General features: G+C 42.0%; 1 protein-coding gene across 1 annotated transcript in view; it reads left to right on the top strand.

The window, feature by feature from the left end:
* The window catches only part of LOC139714940 (thyroid hormone receptor alpha-like), a 42,088-nt gene extending 23,434 nt beyond the window's left edge, over window positions 1–18,654 (top strand). Inside the window, exons 4-5 of the mRNA XM_071626588.1 lie at window positions 12,129–12,251; window positions 14,416–18,654. Coding sequence (XP_071482689.1) covers window positions 12,129–12,251; window positions 14,416–14,654 — 362 coding nt within the window. The 3' untranslated portion in view covers window positions 14,655–18,654. The remainder of the gene's footprint in view (window positions 1–12,128; window positions 12,252–14,415) is intronic.
* The last annotated feature ends 1,132 nt before the right edge of the window (window positions 18,655–19,786 follow it).

Raw genomic sequence — 19,786 nt, 5'->3', positions numbered from 1 at the left:
AAGCACATGGCATGAGATATTAATCTGCAATGCTTAACCCTAATCATCTTTCCGCCATGCTGCTCTTACGAATTGATCAGCCGAGAGGAAATTTGTGGCGAGTGTACATCGCTGGCCCCATAACTGTGTTGCTGACTTTGCTGCAGCCAGCCCGGGTTCATCAAGGAGGCACAGACCAATAAACCCAGAATATATTTTTGGCTTGTTAAAGGGAGAAGCAGCAGTATTTTTCTTTTTTGAAGGAAGACCTCATCAATTGCCACCAAAATTAATCTTAGGATGGCTGGCATTTCACACATTAGTTTAGTGCCAATGGCAATTAACTTGAAACTAAACTACAGGTTAAAGGGAACTTCCATTTCCAAGTTTATATCTGATGAATGCAGCAAAGTCAACAAATACATCAATGAATGTGCGTTCCAAGACTAGCAGACAAGAAATAAGCAAGCTCTGGAATGTTCTTTAGAAGCACAACATAGTGATAAGCATTCAGAGTCACATATGGGAGAACTAAATGGTGTGATGATGTTATTACATCACAACTTTACCTATTAGTACATATACATGAAAACAGCCTACAGCTTTTTGTGTTCATGACTTGGCAGCTATGACTCTCTTTTCAAAGAAATTGTCACTGCTAAATCACAACAGCTTTAGATTGATCTAGTGCACCAGACAACATTTTTTGCAGCTGCGTTTCCAAGCAGAAAAATTTGGTGAAGATATGTATCCAAGCGAAGAGAGACTTGTGAGGGCGTGTCGGCGTCACCACAACATAATCGTCGCTGATATTAATCATTTGTGAAGACATGCAAAAGCTTTAAAGACTCATAACTTTGTTCTGTCAGGTTTGAATGAAACAATCTTTGTTTTGTTTGTTGAGTTGCAGACTTCAAAGTCAAGCCGAACGTGGGATGGGATTTTGTTAAGCACTATGAACAAAAGCAATCAGGAAATGTTCTTTGTAAGAATCCAATCGCTTCGATCAGCACATTCTTTTATCATTCTTTTGTTCTATCTTTTCACTACTTGTACTTGACCTGACTGTATCAGAATGATTAGAGTATCGTATCCATGCAACCACATGAATCATAGAGCAAAGCTGCATATTGCTGATTTCTGCCCCCAAACCACCTTCAGCTTACATCTTCCCTATCCCCCCAACATACACACCGTCACCACTATAACCATTGCCACTATCACCACTCTCACCGCCACCGCTACCACCACCGGCAACACCCTTACCACCACCACCACCACCATCGCCATCACTGGCACCACTCTCACCACCACCGCCATCTCACCACCACCACCACCATTACCACCACCACCATCGCCATCACCACCACCACCACCACCGCCATTACCATCATCACCACCACAACTCTATTGTACCATCATCAATACCACCATCACCATCACAACCAACATCACTACCATCGCCATCACCATCACTACCACCAGCATCACCATCACTACCACCAGCATCACCAATACCACCATCACCACCCAACACCATCATCACTACCACAACCCCCATCACAGCCACTACTAGTGCGCCATCACCGGCATCGCCACTATCACCATCATCAACATCGCCACCATCATCAACATCACCAACATCACCACCACCACCCCTACCATCATCATTGTGGTATGGCCTACAACATGTGGAAGACCTTCTCCAGGTTTGGAGAGATGTAATATAAAAGTGTGGGAGATTAATTTCTCCAGGTTGGCCGCAGTGATCCAAGACTCGTGACTTGATGCATCTGATATACAGTATCTATTAAAATGAGTCATTTTTTTCTAGGTACACAAACAGAACTGTTTCTTTCCAAGTCTGCCTGCCCCCAACGCTGTGCTAATTAGGACAGCTATGCCTATAAAATAGTGGATCTCTACCCACCCCCCATACCCCCACCCCCTTACACCCCATCCCCTCTGACTGCATTACCTCTTTAGAGCAGAGCTACAAACTGAAACACGCACTGGATTCCACATCTGCATCCCCCGACATAGCTCTGGGCTGTGTTGGTAGTGCTGACGTCAGTGCCGGGGCGATGAAGCCCGCTCCCAGCATGCAAAACAAGCCGCGCTCTTGTTTGTCCCTTATGCCCGATGGATGGATGCTCAGACAACAGAAAGTTACACACAGGGGCATTTTAAAATAGTGACAAATAAGGGACATTACCCGAGTTCGCAGCAAAATACCGAAGAGATTTGTTACTCAATAATTGCTCGGGCTTTGTTGTGCAGCTCCTGCCCCGTTGAACAAATACGTGTAGAATTAGATAAGCAAGACAGGTCTGACGTTATCAGGGCACTCTCAGTTGTTGCTGTTGTTGTTCACATGAATTTGTTCAATGTTGTTATTTTCTTTTTAACCTAGCACTGTCATTTACTTTGCAACTGTCACCAAATATGGAGAAAGAAAACAAGTATCTCTTCAATGTGTGTCAAACAATATCATCTTGGTAAGACTTTAATATCATAGACTGCATATTTGGAAGTATGATAAGGACAAGTTGTCAAGGAGCTTCATCGGGCGTGACCATAATTGACCATGATGCTAAAAGCTTGTCGGATATGGAAATGTCAAAGAGGCCGATATTGTATCTAGGCCTGAATGCATGATATGATATACATGCATATGCCATAATATAACAGCATAAACCGATCTACGCTTGTACCTGTACCAGCCTGCCTCTGCTGCCATGGTAATGAGCACAGATTCTAAAACAGACCTAGCGAAAATTGCCGCGGTATTTGTTATTGCAGCATACAGCAACTGGTTATTGTTACAGCAATTCACCCAGGTCACGGGACCGTGTAAAGTGCAATGCATATTACATTGATTAGATCATTGGTTGTCACGAGAGACGACCCTGGCATGTCCATTCATAATGCACGCTACTTGTGCAAGGTCGCAGGCCAAACCATGTTGTAATCCTCAGTCAGCATCACCATAGATTGCACTAAACCAATTAACGCCAGCCATTGGTAAATTGTGTATTTTGTCATTGATCTTGTTCTTTAGTTTAGGGAAAACTTGCTGATTTTTGTTTTCTTCAGTTTGTTTGGTTTTCCTTTCTGTTTTGTTTCATCTTTGTTTGTTTTTCATGGTCAGGGGAGGGGGTAGAGGGCCTCAAATTATATGACATGTAAAACCAAGAGAAATATTAAGTTACACTGGTTAGTGACTGCTTCATACTATGTCATCAGACATTGGCCATTGTAGTTGCCCAGAACTTTGGCCGTAGAGGGTGCCTGAATATTGCAGTGCTCATCAGATTTCGTGAGCCAGTTCAATGACTATGATAGAGTTTCACGGAGATTCTCCAGCAAACCTACAGCACTGGCATGTGGGGTCCAACATCCAACCTCAGGTGCAAGCAGTGCTCGGATGCATGCAAGTAATACAAGAGTGGGGACTAATGGCAATGTACGTAGCCACAGACTGGAGAAAAGTGGGTGAGGCGCGAAAATATCACCATCATGATATATTTATTGGAAACGCTTTGCTGCTCCTGCCATATTCATATCTATAATTTGTCTGGTTTGTGTGCATGACCATATTTATCATAACATTTGAAGGACTTAATCAATTGGAAAGCCTGTGGCTCGTGCATATTTTTTTCTTTTGGTCTTTTTTTCCTTGGTGTAATGATATAACTGCGCAAAACTTATTTCCTAGTATGACAGAACAATTCCTATGCAGTTGTCATAGTTGGGTATGCCTGGGTTTTAGTCTCATATTTGTATCTATAGCTATTGTATCATATATTCACTGAATGCCCATTTTGCAAGGTAACTCAGATCAAATCCATGGATTCTGTAAATTTTAAAGTCGGGCACGCACATGACATTCCTTACAGATGTAAACAGGCAAGATATGCCTGCTTCACACTTGTAGACGATGGACTAAATTTGAACCATAGATTTCATGAATATTTTTAAAAAAATAACTTTGATAGATTGGACCACTGGGTCTTACATTCATTCACGATGCAGGAGTTTACATAAATATATTTGTAGACGTGGCAATGAAAATATGACAAGTAGACTTTTATTGGTGCATGTCACAAAGTCCCCAGTGGGAACAAGTAGGGAAGTGAATCCGGAGGATACATTAGGGGTAGTCACTACTGCAGGGTCTTCAACGGGTCAAATCCAAGTAGGAAAGGGAGTTAATGGGGAGAATATCCCGTTACAACGTAGGGTTTCGATCCAGTTCCAGTCACACTTTCTTCCCTCGCGGCAGCCAAGCCATGCTTCCCTTCTGTAGTTGCTGATTCACGGCGGGGAAGGTAGGTATGTAGTCGTGCCAAGCTATGTATGAGGTGGGAGGAAGAATGCAAGAAGAACATAATGTTTTATAGCAATCGCTTGGTAACATACAACTCTTCCACACGTTTTTGCCACTTTCCCCTTCACTACCGCTACTCTCACTCTCCCCTCATCGTCCCCTTCTTCCTCAACCCCCCACCCCCCCCCCCCCCAAAAAAATATAAAAAATATTAAAAAAATAAAAAATCAGCGATTTCGTTTCTGACCTTGTCTGGACAGCTGTATCAACTGCATCTATCAACATTGGACTCATATTTGTGAAACAAATGATGTATCATACCATATACCTGTAATGAAAAACAGCATTTAACATAACACAGGGGGGGGGGGGGGGGGGGGGGGGGGGGACATGAAAATTCTCCCAAGTATTTGACCCAAATCGTTTGTCTTACAGATTAGGCGTGGCGTTGCATTACATTGCACTCGTGACTTCCTGGATTTTGGAATACAGGTAGCGGCACCAAGCAAATAATTCACTCTAACTTAGCTTACACGTACTGCTGATATATGCCCACGTCCTTGCCTATCTATTTTCTATTCCCTATCCTCATATATAATGTTGTCCTCCAGGATGTTAACTTCCTGTTCATCCAAGGCATCTAAGTAATTGTTTCTCACCCCCCCCCCCCCCCCCGATTGTCATCTTCCTAATGAGATGCGTTCAAAGTAGGTCTAGCGTTGTCGGATGACTCAAGGCTGTCGGCAGTCGACATTGTCCACAAATTGCTAGCTGGCTGGCTGGCAGGTACCCCGGCACGGACGATATGACAGATCATCCCGCGTCCAAATGATGTTGAATTAATGACCAATTTACGCATGGTGGCCCAAGACAAATTGCACGTTCGAGATAACCTACATATCATCTGCCAGCCCTCGGATAGCAGATATGTACCTGCGGGGGGAGAGCGGCTGTAAATAGACCACATTTAGGGTTATCTGGGGCACATTTTCGGTGCAGCGCAAGCGGGTTGAATGAAGAAAATCTGGAGCAAGTGGGGCATATACAACCCTTGTGCATGAGTGGTTAAATGTTAAATGCATCAATCGTAAAGATTTGACCCCTTGGGGCATGAAGAAAAGAGAGGAAGATGGAGCGAGGGGGGGGGGCAGTGTTAGTGCCTGAGTAATGGTGATACATTAGGCTATGTTCGTATGACTCATACCTTTACCTGCTAACAATGCGGAGCCAAGGTCAAGACTGAAGCAGCAGAGCCACATGAAAGCCTGGAACCATGTTAGCTCCCAGCAGGCAGCCTTGTATGCTCAGCCAAGGCGACCTGCACTCTTCCTCCATCTGTTCCGTCCTCCTCTCTCCCTTCATCTCCCCCCCCCCCCAGTTCTCTCTTTCTCTCTATCTGTCCCCATCTCCATCTCACCTCTTTGTCCATTGCCATCTTACAATTTTATTTTCCGTAGACTCCTTTCTTTTTCTCTCATATGATCTCACATTAATGTCCTCCTTCTGGAATACCTTGATCTGCATGCACTGTGTTGCATTATCTACGCCCCCCCCCCCCCTCCCCTCTCATTCTTTGTTTGGTACATCATCATTTCTGTGATAAAGTCTGTCAGCTGGGGGACGTGATCCTAGTCTCTTGTTATTTGTCTTCCAGTTTCTTTTTGAATATGGCAACAGAATTCTGAGATAGGCCAGTATTTACTTAGGTGAATAGACTTTGTCATTTTGGGCTTGTTTGTTTGTTTGTTTGTTTGTTTGTTTGTTTGTTTGTTTGTTTTGTTGTAGGCATTACATCTGTGCCATGCAATTTCCAGCTTAGGCCAAACTTTGAGATTTCATTTCATACATGTTGCCTTGTCCTGACTTATGCTGTGCCCAAGCTACGAACGAACCGAGTTTGAAGATGGCCCAGATGTTGCCAGGACACTACCCACATAATTATCCCATCTACTTTTTTTTTTTTTCCTGTGATAGACCTGTATGGCATTCTTGGGAGGCATTTCTTTCCACAGTTGGGGGATCACATATTTGCCTCTTTTGTCATAGAATGATATGATATGGAATGGTCACCATGGTGTATTCATGTAGCTCACTTTTGACACAATTTCCTTGTACTGTAAGAGCTGTTATCTTTTGCGAATGAGGAGGTCACAGACATTTTTGCGAGATGATGTTATCGTGATTTGACCACAAGGCTACTGTAAGTTCACTGCATGCCTGTCGTCCGTTCACTCCACCACTATATGCGATCAAGATCAGGTGGCAATATTTTCACTATATGTTGTTATAAGTTTGCAGCCCAGCAGTGATTCGCAAAATTAAGGAAAATCAAACCCTCATGAAAGGAATAGCTTTTATAGTATGATGTACCTGCAACGCCCAGTCCAAGATTTGTGTGCACTTTTACATTTTGTGTTAGGATCACATCCACAATTCATACCTTTAAGCAGTCTGCATCTTGGCTGTAGGTCCTCTTTTCAGCCTCATTTCTAGAATAATTTTTTTTTCTTGTGTGTAATGGCATCCACACCCACCCACACCACACACACATATTCACCCACACATACAAGCACATACTACACCCACAAACACTCCCACACGCATACACACACACGCTTACACACACAGACACACTCATGGAGACACGTAGCGCACATATCTTTTCTCCTGTGGGATGCATTTCTGAGTTCCGAGGTGGATTAGGAGGTGGGATTAATGCTGTAAGGATTCTCAGTGGGTCTCATCCATCATTGAATAATCTCTCCCCAAATGCTGTATAGTATTCTGATGATGATTGGAAATGGGAGGAGGAGGAGGAGGAGGAGGGGGGAGGATGGGGGATGATGGTGGATGGATGGGTGGGATGGAGAAGGGGCGTGTGCCCGAAATTGCTTCTCAAAAGGAACAACTCTTTTGGTTCCGTATCATGGTTGTCTGTCACTCTCACCACCTGACAGTTCTCCGTCTCGGCTTGTCATTCTCCGCCGTCGCAAGCAGCGAAGTCTTTTCAGATCCTCTGTTTTAGTTGTTGTTGTTGTGGGTTTTTGTTTTGTTTTGTTGGGGTTTTTTTTTTTAGTCGTATCTGCATTCATATACAGGGCAGGTGCTTGTCTCATGCACTGTCCAAGAAAATGAATAAATCCATCATGCGTACCATATCCCAAATGTTCTGAAATCTTACAAAGCAATTTGTAGAATTGTGATTGATGATCCATGCCTATTATCTGAGAGCCCCTTTTCACTATTGGTATGTTAAGGCATGACCATGGGGGTTGTTATCGCAGTTGTTTCACAATGCATTCACAAAACATTATGAGTACCAGCAAATTGCATCCTCTTAAGAATTGCATGTATAGCAGTACTGTCGCATTAGAGCTAATGAAATCAGGCAAAAAGAGCTATTTACAAGATTGCAATAGTTACATTCAGACGGTGGTCTTTAACCGTGAGGATAAGCTCTATGGGGCGCCAAGTGTCGCACGATCAATTTCATCACTAAATCAGTCATTTCATCACGAAATTTATCGACCGTGTAACACTTGGCGCCCCATAGAGCTTATCCTCAAGGTTAAGGATCACCATCTGAACGTAACTATTGTAGTTTGGCCAAACTCATCAGTTTAGATTTCAGGTACTCTCTTCATCGCGAAGTCTGTTTAATGATAGCATGGGTTTGGTGTAGAATTTCTATTCCAGTTATGAGTAATATCACATAAATTGTTTTATCATACCATTTATACCTATAGAGAATTGCATCAATGATTTATCATTTCAAGGCTGCCCCACCCCCAGCCTTCTCCATGCTAAATTATAATTTGAGAAGAATGAACTGTGCTATCATGTGTTCATGATATTAAGCCTATAGGCAGTGTTGATGATAATTCCCGCATTGTTTGCTTGTTTGCGCCATGTAGTGTGCAGAGCGTCGTTCTTACAACAGCTGGCCAATTGTAATGTCATAGCCCCCACTTTGTGAAACTCCTGCAACATTTGCAGTCAACGATATATTGTTTCATGGGAGCAACCATAAACAGGCAACGACCATGGCACTGATATTGTAGCCATTGTAAATACCTTGTGCAATAGTTGCTAGCAAACCTCTCATGTGAAGAGAGTGTTTGTGACAACTTGTGGGGTCCACACATGAGGGCATCATACAATGTATTTGCTGTGATGGACGAGGTTGTTCGAAAAAAGGTGGTCATCAGAGCGGGTTTATAGACAGCTTTCCACTTGCGCTCACTTTGTGCTGATATCTCTGAGGATGTGGGCACAATATGCACTGTATGCCAGTCTATACATTTGTATGTACAATGTAATCTTCTTATGTCTGTTCTCTTTTTCTTCTTTTTTTTTTGGGGGGGGGGGTGTGGGGGGGGTCTATTTTAGTTAAGCATTGCTCAGGTCTATGCCTTCAGGTTTGTATGTTGTTTTTTCAAGTCACCCACCTGTATGCTATCAAATACATGTACTTGATATCACTTCCTGCTAAATTTATATGTGTATGTTCAAGTGTTATGTAGCAAGGGAAGGAAGAGCAGATAGTGTTTACAATGCTCTATGTACTCAATGTATATTATAGTCTCTTTCTATATCATCAAACAGGATGCAAAGTTATACTGCATGTGAAATTACACACACATGCACCGGAACATGCACATGAAGAGTACACACACAAAACACTAAAAGGAGAGCATTCACACAGGGGTGGGGGGTGGGGGAGAGACATGCATACTTAAAGGACAAGTTCACCTTCATAAACATAAGGATTGAAAAAATGCAACAATATTAGTAGAACACATCAGTGAAAGTTTGAGGAAAATTGGACAATCGATGCAAAAGTTATGAATTGTTTAAATTTTTGTGTTGGAACCGCTGGATGAGGAGACTACTACATCTTGTGAGTCATATGCGTACAACAGTATAAAGAAAATGTAAAAGAAAATTCAACATATTTTCACTTTTTTTCGCATAATAATAGAGCACTTGACTTGCCTCTTTCTAAAGGCAGGGGGAATAATATTATCCATAACATTTGTCGGTAACGAGTCAGGGGAATGTGTACTTTTTTCAAAAGATGGAATTTTGTTAAATTCTCTTTATATTTTCCTTATATTGTTGTACGCATGTGACATCTAAGTTATTCATACACTGCAGTAGTCTTCTCATCCAGCGGGTACTGCACAAAAACTTCAAAAATTCATAACTTTTGAACGGATTGTCTGATTTTCCTCAAACTTTCAATGATGTGTTCTACTAATATTGCTACATTCTCTCAATCCTTATGTTTATGAAGGTGAACTTGTCCTTTAATATTATAGCCCCTTGCAGGCATTGGCAGATGGAAAAAAAAAACAGCTTGAATGCTTCAAAATCATTATAAAGTGTGGGCTAGGGATAAAAATAACCACCATGAAGATGCTAATCAGTATAATCCATGTTAAGTATTACAATACAAAATGTGAACAATAGTTTTATTACAAACCATTTCTACAATAAGCCGTCACTGTGACGGTTTATTGAAGAAAAAAATAAGTGATATCTCCTCTGAGCTTTATTACAAAATTTTTGTATGTTACTCTGGTAGAGTGTTATACACTTGAGCTATACATATGCATCAAATGAGATAATTCGAACATTTTCTTTTTTATTACTCCTAATTTTATATAGTGCCGTTAAACACACACAGAGGACACACGCACAGTGGGGGCAGATATGTAATACTATATTGTCCGGCTTAATGGTAATGACCCAGATGAAATTTAGTCATTAAGTTTTATCCCCTGTAAATTGTTTTGGATAGTTGGTATTGTTGGATGTTTTTATTTGTTCTGTTGGATTCCATGCCACTGGTGATAAAACTTATTGTGCTGATGTTTTCCTGCTTGTTAAATGGTCCAAAGCACTCTGCATGGTAACATTTCATTAAGGTCATAGGAGCCAGTATGTGTGTCTCTAATTGGAGGAGGGTTAGGGGTACTGCAGAATGAAGCTTGTGATAACTTTGACCATAGGCATGTTAAGCATGTAGAGCTGCAATGGGAATTATGATGATATTAACTTAACAAGCACTTGACGTCATTGTCATGTCACGGCCCTGACGTTGGGAGCTATTTTAGGCCTATGTGCGCGAGGTACCAGCCATGACTTGGAATTAGTGGAAGGGTTATTTTTAGCAGGAATTCTGATGCTATTAACCTTCCTTCTTCCATCAGTAGGGCAGATTAATTAAACTTGTTGTGATCTCCCCCGTCCCCTCCTCATTTGGCCCTTTTCTCTCTTTTTTTCTTTTTTTTTTTTTTTTTCATTGAGAGATTGGGATCGTAGGCCCAGACATATCACCGTTATTGAGGACGCAATGGTGTGGTGTGGTAAATTCACACAGTTTGAGAAGACGAACTGATCAATGGATCAGTGAGAAGGGGAAATGAAATGTGCAATCATGTTGACAAAGCTGCAAACCCTGAATCATCATTAACCTGATTAAAGTGAATTTGGCTGTCATTCCTCGACCCTCAGCCCTCCAAAATGCTCCATCAAGGAGACAAAGCGTCCCTGAATGGTCACTAGCGATTGAATACTGGTGGCCGTCCTTCGGTAACACTCAAGTCATTAGCATGGAACATTCACACTTTCCGTTCACTTGGGCAGGGTAACAAAACAACAACAACAACAACAACAACAGCAAATCAAGTTATGATAGACTCTATCCAAGCCCCCCCCCCCCAATCAATGTGAATGTCACATTTTCTCTATGTCACTTCATTCAAGATTGAAAAAAGGAGAGAGCAGTGTATCAAGGAGGTTTTAGACATGGAGTTCCAACTGGCTGTAATTTATTCAAACAGTTGTCAGATTTCTATTGATGTACAAAAGAATTCCACAGGTGCACTTGTGCCTTTGATGATCGATGTTCCAAGTCGCTGTCTTGCTGAGCAATCTGAAGATTCATTTTGAACGTTATCATAATGTTGGCCATATTTTGCTTATCTATTTATTAAATGAAATGGAATTTCACTTAATGATAAAGCATGTGAAACAAAAGTCAATTTCGTTCAGAAATTTGCACAAAAGTGTAAATCAGAGCTGGATTATGTGAAAATGTTTAAAACTGTAAATCCTGGATAGCTGGTTTTATCACTTTTCGACTTAATTTCCTCAAATGAAACTAACATGTAATAATCTTCAAGTATAATTCTTTATTGATAGATATATCAGATTAGTGCCAGCGTATGCCCAGTCGAGTAATTTTCATTTCCATTTCAGCATTTTTTCCTCAATTTCTGTTCACGCATCCTTGTGTCTGTACCACCTAGCTTTTATAAGAAGGGATAGTGAAAAGTAATTACCATCACAAAGACATATCTTCCTTTGAAAGTGGCTGGTGATTATGCAATGAGACACGAGTCAATTGTCATCGTATCGGTGCGGCAAATCCTTTTTGGCACATGCTTCAAATATTTTTGAGCGGCGGCTTCGAACATAGATCAAAGGGAATAACTCTGTTGTTACTCCATCTCTTCAACCTCCTTAAGTGTATTCATGTGTTTCCAGCCACATTATTGTAAGACTAGGAGTTCCTTTCTCCTGCTATAAATCATTTTATGCTGCTAGTCTTGAATCCCTCTTCCCCGCCTCACCTTGCCCATGGTGATAGATTCACATAATGAACATCATTATCTATGACAATCCTAATGTCATGCATCTCCTATTGTTTCTCTTTCTCTGGCCTCACCTCCCTATATCATCCACCCCCCCCCCCCTTCTCTCCCCACCCACGCCCACCCCCCTCTTCATCTCTTTCATTGGTCTCCTGCAGCGAGTGACTTCAACCTGGCGGTGTTCTTCGAGCTCCTCTTCAGCCTGGCAGAGAGCCTCAACAGCATGCACCTGAGAGAAGAAGACATCGCCGTCTTTTCAGCGCTCCTCCTCCTTGCATCAGGTGAGAGTGCCTCAGAGCCAAATTGAAACAAATTAACAGAGCAGCATCCATCATCATCGACGCCTCAGGTTGTTTTTCTTCTGATCTTTTGTTATATGTGGTTATTTTTCATTCTTTTTTCTTTTTTCTTTTGTCGAGGGGTTAGGGGAATCAGGAGCAGACAATTCAATGAGCAGACAGTGCCAAGCCTTCTAGGTCATCACGTACTGCCCAATATTGCTAAGAAGGTCCCATCTAATTAGGAGTTGAACCATCAACCCCCCCCCCCCAATTTTGATTGGCTCATGAGTGTGTGTATGTATAGATGTGCGTATTTGTACGTTTACAGTCACAACATAACCAAGGTGAATAAGTGTAATGAGTCATAGCAGAGCATGGGTATCAAATTAGGTAAGGTAAAGATAAGTGTTGAACAGGATGTATTTTGCCTGATAAGCTGATAGATTTTGTTTCCCCGTTTTGTATTAAAGACCAACCAAACCCCCTCGCCGGTCAAGTTTCTGCGAAACCAGGAAACGTTCATCCTTCAGTATAAATACTGCTAAAATTAGATGGCATTTTACAAGTTAAGTCAACCATGGCGCAGACAACGGACGAGAAATTATAACCTCCTCTGGGAAAAGGGGCCGCTTTGGCGGATCAGATTTCACGTGAAAATTGCTCCCTCCCTGCAGACCCCTCATTATACTCCCTGTCTGTGAAAAAGACTGAAATAGAAACACATCGAAAAAAAGTGGGTTCCAACGGTACTGCTGCATTCGCACACATCCAAAATTAATGTCTTTTGAAATCCGCGTTTTGCAGCGCAATGCAAAAAAAAAGAATTGGTAATTTGTGTGTGTGTGTGGACACAAACAAATCATTAATTATCGCGATCTGCATCTCAATACGAAAATTTGTCTCACTTTATTTTGTTGAACATTCATGATAATTTGCCCTGTGTGGTGTGTGAAAACGGCGCGCAGAGATATTATCTTTTTTTTTTGGGGGGGGGGGTCCCATAATGCAACTTGCCAAGTAGGTCTGCACATTCTAATGCCTGGGGCCATGTTCCAGTCACTGTTAATTTTGTTGTTGTTGTTGTTGTTGTTGTTATTTTGGGGTTTTTTGGGGGGGGTTTGGTTTTTTTAAACAGCGTGAAAATTTGTCTCACTTTATTTTGTTGAACATTCATGATAATTTGCCCTGTGTGGTGTGTGAAAACGGCGCGCAGAGATATTATCTTTTTTTTTTGGGGGGGGGGGGTCCCATAATGCAACTTGCCAAGTAGGTCTGCACATTCTAATGCCTGGGGCCATGTTCCAGTCACTGTTAATTTTGTTGTTGTTGTTGTTGTTGTTGTTATTTTGGGTTTTTTTGGGGGGGGTTTGGTTTTTTTAAACAGCGTGATGATTTGTCTCGCGCAGTGTGTGTGAACAGTTCCAAGTAAACTTCTTTATGGGGAGCATCACGATGCAAAAACCCAATAACTCCTTGGTGTTAGTATGGCTTATATTCCTTCACATTAGGTGCCATCCGACGGACCAAGACAGTTTTTGTCCAGTCTACAGGATGATGGGGGGGGAGGGAGGGGCCGAGTTACATATACATGTATCGTGCTATAATGGTATATGTATGTTTAGACTGCAAATGGCGTACTTAAACCCATATACTACAAGATTATAAAATGTCCATAGAGCTTGTACACAACTGACCAGGTTCCCATCTAGTGTGTTGATGGTCACTAGGAACCAAATTTTGTGGGGAAGGGGGAGGGAGGTTTATATGGCATATCTTTCCAGCGGGTATGTTAAATCCGTAGGTAGAGTTGGGAGCAGTGGGGGGAACTATAAAGTGTCAGTGTTTACACTATATGGCATGGTAACACAGATGGCGCTCTTTTCAGGACTGGTTGCCAAATTTTCATTGCCCATCAAAGTCAGCTGTACCTAGTTACCCGGGTGACATTTGTAGTGGAAGAGATTGTAGTAGAAATGTATCCCATAATTCAAGTGTGTGTGCCTGACTTTGTGTTTGTATACTCACTGTATGTTGCAAGAAAAGTTTACCAGGTCCTTTTTGTGATTAAGTGATTTAGTTTCTCCCATCAATATCAGTATCTGAATTTATTCTCATATGTTGTATCTCTCCGTCTCTCTCCTTTATTCTCTTTCTCTCTTTGCAGACTTGCAAGGTTTAAAGCAGAAGATGCAAGTGGAGGCACTTCAGGACAAAGTGCTGAGCGGTTTTGCCTACATGCTGTCGCAGAACCATCGCTCCAAGCCCAACCTCCTGCCCCAGGTCCTCATGTGCATGCCCACGCTGCGGACCATCAGCACCAGCTACCTGGAGCTGACGGCAGCCATCCCCCGGCACGTGGCGCCCCCTCCGGACTCTACAGCCATGTGTGTGCGGCATTTGTGAATAGCAGCCTCCCCCTCCATTCACCGTCTCCTCTACTCCTAGTCTACTCGTATTTGACATGACAAAAAAAAAAAATGAAACAATTGAAAAAATTGAAAAAAAAAGAACTTTGCCACGCGGTGGTTATAGATAGGTAGATAGTTCTCTATTTCTCAGTGGTTAGGGGTGGAGGAGAGGTAGGGAGGACTCTCAGTGGGTCAACGGATGACTTCTGCATCAATCTGCAGCACAGCTGTGGCAGGCTACGCCTCGGTGCTGATGCTGATAGGCAGAGTAACCGACCTCCGCCATGGGTGGTGTCAACAGGGTAGAGGGACAGGGACTTGGTGCCCCCCACCAGTGGCCAGGGAGGGTCCTACTTGTCACGGGATGGTACGAACGTTCCTCCTCCCAGCCCTAAAAGGCAATGTGTGTGTGTGAGCAAGCTCCTTGGTGTGAGGCGGGTCACGTAGCGGAGGTTCTGTCGGTGTGGACTGGGAAGACAGTCGCAAAGAGTGCACATCATCCGAGTCTGGCCGCTGGCTCTTAACTCTGGGTGTCGTCTGGCAACTGCCGATCCTTGTTGGAGGTACTTAAGAGCATGAATCAACTGACTGAAAATGGTTCATGGAATTTCGCTCGACGACAGCGCGTTCATTCTCCAGACCATCCACAGGAGGGAGGTGTTTTTTTGGTCAGCCAGCTCAGCAGTGGGTTCATCCTCTCAGGAGCTAGGACTTTGAACACAAAAAGAAGAAGAAAAAAAGAAAAGGACCTTGAACAAAATGCTTTGCCATGTTCAAGGCTGGATGGCCGACGTACAGGAACATTAACAGGGTAATCTGTAGCCTTTTCGGAGGGGCCTCCTGCAATACGAGACAGGAATGCGGGGACTACTGGTCGTCTCTCCATGCGCGACAGGTCGCGAGGAAGGGGGTCATCTGACCAGCGATCTCTTAGCTTCCACCTCCTCCTGGCAGCCTGCCAGAGACGGGGGAGGGGTTGGTGGGGGCGCAAACGCTCTCGGCTTCTCCGTACTGCTCTTCAAGAAAACGTGCAAGTGTTCTTATGTGTACGGGAGCAACCTGCTCAGCAAAGCGTAGTCAGCCACGTAGCAACCTAGGTAGATAGGGTAGGCAGCGAGCGAGAGGAGGGATCGACAAATAGAATTCTCTCTCCGCGAGGAAGTGAATTTGAGGTTGTGTTTTTGCTAATAATGAATCACCAATGCAGCTTTTCTGACGGTATAGGATATGTGTCGAAGGAAAGACGGGAATCGTTAGCCACGTTGATTAGTGGGTAAGGACACAATACTCCACACCCCGCCGCTTATCGGTCAGGAGGGACTCTGTGATACCTTCTAAACTCTAAACAGGGCTTGGGAGGGGTCCATTATACAGCATGTGATGTTATCACTATCCCCTGAGATAGGACCGGTAGGAATTTTTTTCTCCTCGTTTTTATCAGAGGAAATCAACAAGAGATGTAGGAAACAAGCCTTTATTCGTGCCAAAATTTCATGCCAAATATGCTTGGCACCCCAACTATAAGATAGCGCCAATAAAAAAAAAAAAAAAAACAACCCTGCCTGGTTTTTTAAGATTTCTTTGCATAACGTCAAAAGATCTGAGCTTTCCATTTATGTGAAAACAGAAAATGTATTCATTTGCCTTCTTATCTATTTGTCCTGCTAATTAACAAACATTATATTACTTGTGCTCTTCTAATGAAAAAAAAAGAAGAAAGATAATGAAATGACAATATCCTTTAGCAGAAATCCAGTGCCAATGAAGATTTAAGTTTGTAGCCAGTAGCAGTGTTTTGCAGAATAATAAAAGCTCGAAACCTCGTTGCCCCAGTCAGATGATTGCCTTCTCTGGAACCTCATCCATCCTTCTATTTGAAAAGGAGGAATCTAAGCACATTTTTTCTCAGGAACCTGCACCAACACCACTCACATGGAACCATTGTCTTCTATAAAAGTTTTTTTTTTTTTTTTTTTTGGGTGCACATGGACGTGTACAGAAGTTCCTTATCTCAATACAGGCCATCACACCAGAGTCCAAGGGCATGACCCCATCTGGTTTTTACGGCAAATATGCCAACAACAACAGAAAAAAAGGACAAAAAAACAGGTGATAAGGTATCTCGTGAATGATACAGTGTATGTCATCACATTTGGGAACGGCAGATACCAGGAGAATGATAAAAGGTAGTGAGCTGCCTCCTCCTGTGTTAACTCATTGTAAATACTGAGAAAGGGGGAGATGGAGGGGGGAAAGACGACAGAATCATGGCCATATTGAGCTGACAGGACTCGTATGGAGTGCGCAAAATTTATCTGAGAAATACGCGTGCTGGAGGCATGCGTGGAAGTGTGTGATAACTTTGTCGATTTTTACATGCAAGCTACACATATAATCGTCGTTCACGATGGGGGTTCGGTTTAATAGGAGCAGAACGTGACGGTGCAGAGAATTATCAGCAAACTCTCTTTTGGAGGCAATTTGTACACTACAGATTGGTCTTTTTCCTTTCTTTCGTTCTGTTTCTTTCTTTTTTTCTTTTTTTCTTTTTCTTTTTGAGGGAGAGAGCTTTGGTATTTATCCGTGGGTATCGCGGGGGAAGAAAGGGAAGTGCAGAGGAAACTGTCATCGTCGCTCAAACGTGGCACACAGTCAACCTCCCCGTCACTGTTTTTCCCTTTGGTGACAGGCAACACTGAATGGCATCCATTGGATCTCTCCTACCATTTCTTTTTTCTTTTCTCTCTCTCTCTCTCTCTCTCTCTCTCTCTCTCTCTCTCCTTTTTTTTTTCTTCTCTTTTCAACATTTTGGTAGATGGGGCAGAATCATGGGGCAAAAAAAAAAAAGAAATACACATTGAAATCTTAACAAAATTTGGTCGAGAAATTGTGAAATATTGTTTTATATTATTCATGTATTGTAAAAAATTTATCAATGGACAAGTTGTATTATATTCAACACCAGCTATGTACATAGTGAATAGCACTTATGAAAATTTAACATTTAAGATGATTTAAGAATTTAAACGAAAAAAAAAATGACAAAAAAGAATTGAGAAAGAGATTGCTTTGCTGTTGGGTGGACAGCCTTCGAGGAGAGTAGAGGAATTCCCGTTTCCACCATATGTCAGAATTGGTCTCGTCAATATCAAATTTTTTATTGCCTTTGCTTTACTTTTGAAGACAAGTGCAAAGGTTGTCGAGTGTGTGGTTGTCTTTTTCTTTTTCTTTTTTTTAAACATCTCTAGTGGAGTCAATTCTTTTGATGACAGTGAGGCATCAACGGCAATGGTTTCAACCGGAGCAGGCCTGACATTTGGCGTTTATCTCGATGCCTCTTGCCTTGCTTGTCGAATAACTCGTTTTACCTCTGTAATGGAATTGTAACAAAAAAAATCTCTGTGTCTATACGGGCTTCCTGGTATAACAAGAGGTTAGTGTGAAAGGAGTAGGAGAGTTGAAGAAAACAAACAGAAAAAAAAAAATGGACATAAGAAATAGAGAAAAAGAAAGGAGAGATAACCGTTTGTTGTCAGATATACTTATTTTTACTTGTGTATCATTTTATATGAGTGTCATCTGCTGTGGGGTACAAGTCTTTGCCCAAAAATCAAAGCGTTGAAGGCCATTTGTACTGATGTGATCTTTAAGATATGGACAAGAAAGGATTAGTCTGTGCATCAACTGGTTTTTATTTAACCTCGAAAATGTCTTAGCCTGAAGACAAAAAAAAAAGACAAGTCGTAAGGATATAGAGAAAATGATGCTCTCAATATGGACAAGCACTTTTGAAATGATTTAATTTTTGTTCTCTACGTGGAACTGACAAAACATCCTCTCATTTGTCCATAGGATCAATACAACATCACGATGAGGTAATCACACACACACATGAAGATAGCTTAAAGAAAGGAGGTCAACTCCCCCAACCCCCATCAAGAATGTACAAGTCAAGGCTTCCAAGTCAAGATTGCCCTTTTTAACTTGCACACCCACTCTCATGAGTTTCCATGGCAACAATGTCCTAACTGTCTAATTGCCTTCAACCCCACCCCCCCCCCCTTGTCACTAATGGAAAGTGGTGACTGTCTTAAAGCATTGGATTTGTGTGTGCCACCGTGTAATTCAATGTGGCACAAAGAACTTGAACTGAAATGAATAGCAGATAACCAACAGCAGCTCACTACATACCGTAGGTTTGCTTGACCCGGAAATATAATTGGAGTAGTATCTATTGGTCTTTTGAATGTTCTTGTGTGAGTATCATAGGGAGCAAGTTCCCTGTCACCAATCTCAAAGACATTTTTCAGTTCATTGGTATAACCACTCCCAGGTTCAAGCCTTTATATTCCAAAAGGTAATGTGTTTTTAGGACTTGCCAATTGTTTTTCTTTTCTTTTCGTAATGAAAACATAGATCTCATATGCCTGCAAGAACTGTCAATTTCTGCTCTAAAATGTACACATGTACATACTAAGAACATATGTGTAATAACACTGTAATAACACAATTTCAGTTTGGTAATGACAAAAGTGTGAAATAGTATTAGCCAAAAAAAATAAGACTGTCTCAGAGCATACCCTATCCTGGTTGATACATAACTTTGTTGTAATCGATTAATAATTGACAAATCAGACAACAGCAGTACTTACCAATCTTCTGTGGTAGAGGGAATTGCATGGAGCTTGTTGAAAAACAAGATTGTTAGGGCACGATTGATCGTCACATACCCACAATACTGAAAGGGAAGAGCTCTTCTGGAATAAAAGTCAAATACGTGATCAAATTTGTTTTATACCTTTGATCTCAAAAATGCTCCAAGACCACTCATTGTCCTGGCAGATTGCATCAGCCAGGTATTCTGTAAGTCTTTCGGTAGACCCTTTCGATGTATGCTGGCAGAATTCCAAATGGTGGAAGATGAATTTTTAGCCCTTCTGAGAACTGCAAGTATGATTTGGCTTTAGAATCAGTTTTCAGTTGATCCTCAGAACTTGACCTCTTTGTTAAGTTGGAGAGCCCACTTGGGCATAAACAAAACCTCAGTCCAGCAATAAAGCCCACGGTGACAAAGAATTGATTAGTAGGATTAGATAATCTCTATCCTTTGCCACTTTTATAAGAGCC

Source organism: Diadema antillarum, unplaced genomic scaffold, assembly GCF_040938485.1.
Source record: "Diadema antillarum isolate AM-2024a unplaced genomic scaffold, OU_Dant_1.0 seq00002548_RagTag, whole genome shotgun sequence".
NCBI classification, from domain to species: Eukaryota; Metazoa; Echinodermata; class Echinoidea; order Diadematoida; family Diadematidae; genus Diadema; species Diadema antillarum.
The sequence above is the reverse complement of the archived record's forward strand: the minus strand, read 5'-3'. Positions and strand labels throughout refer to the sequence as shown.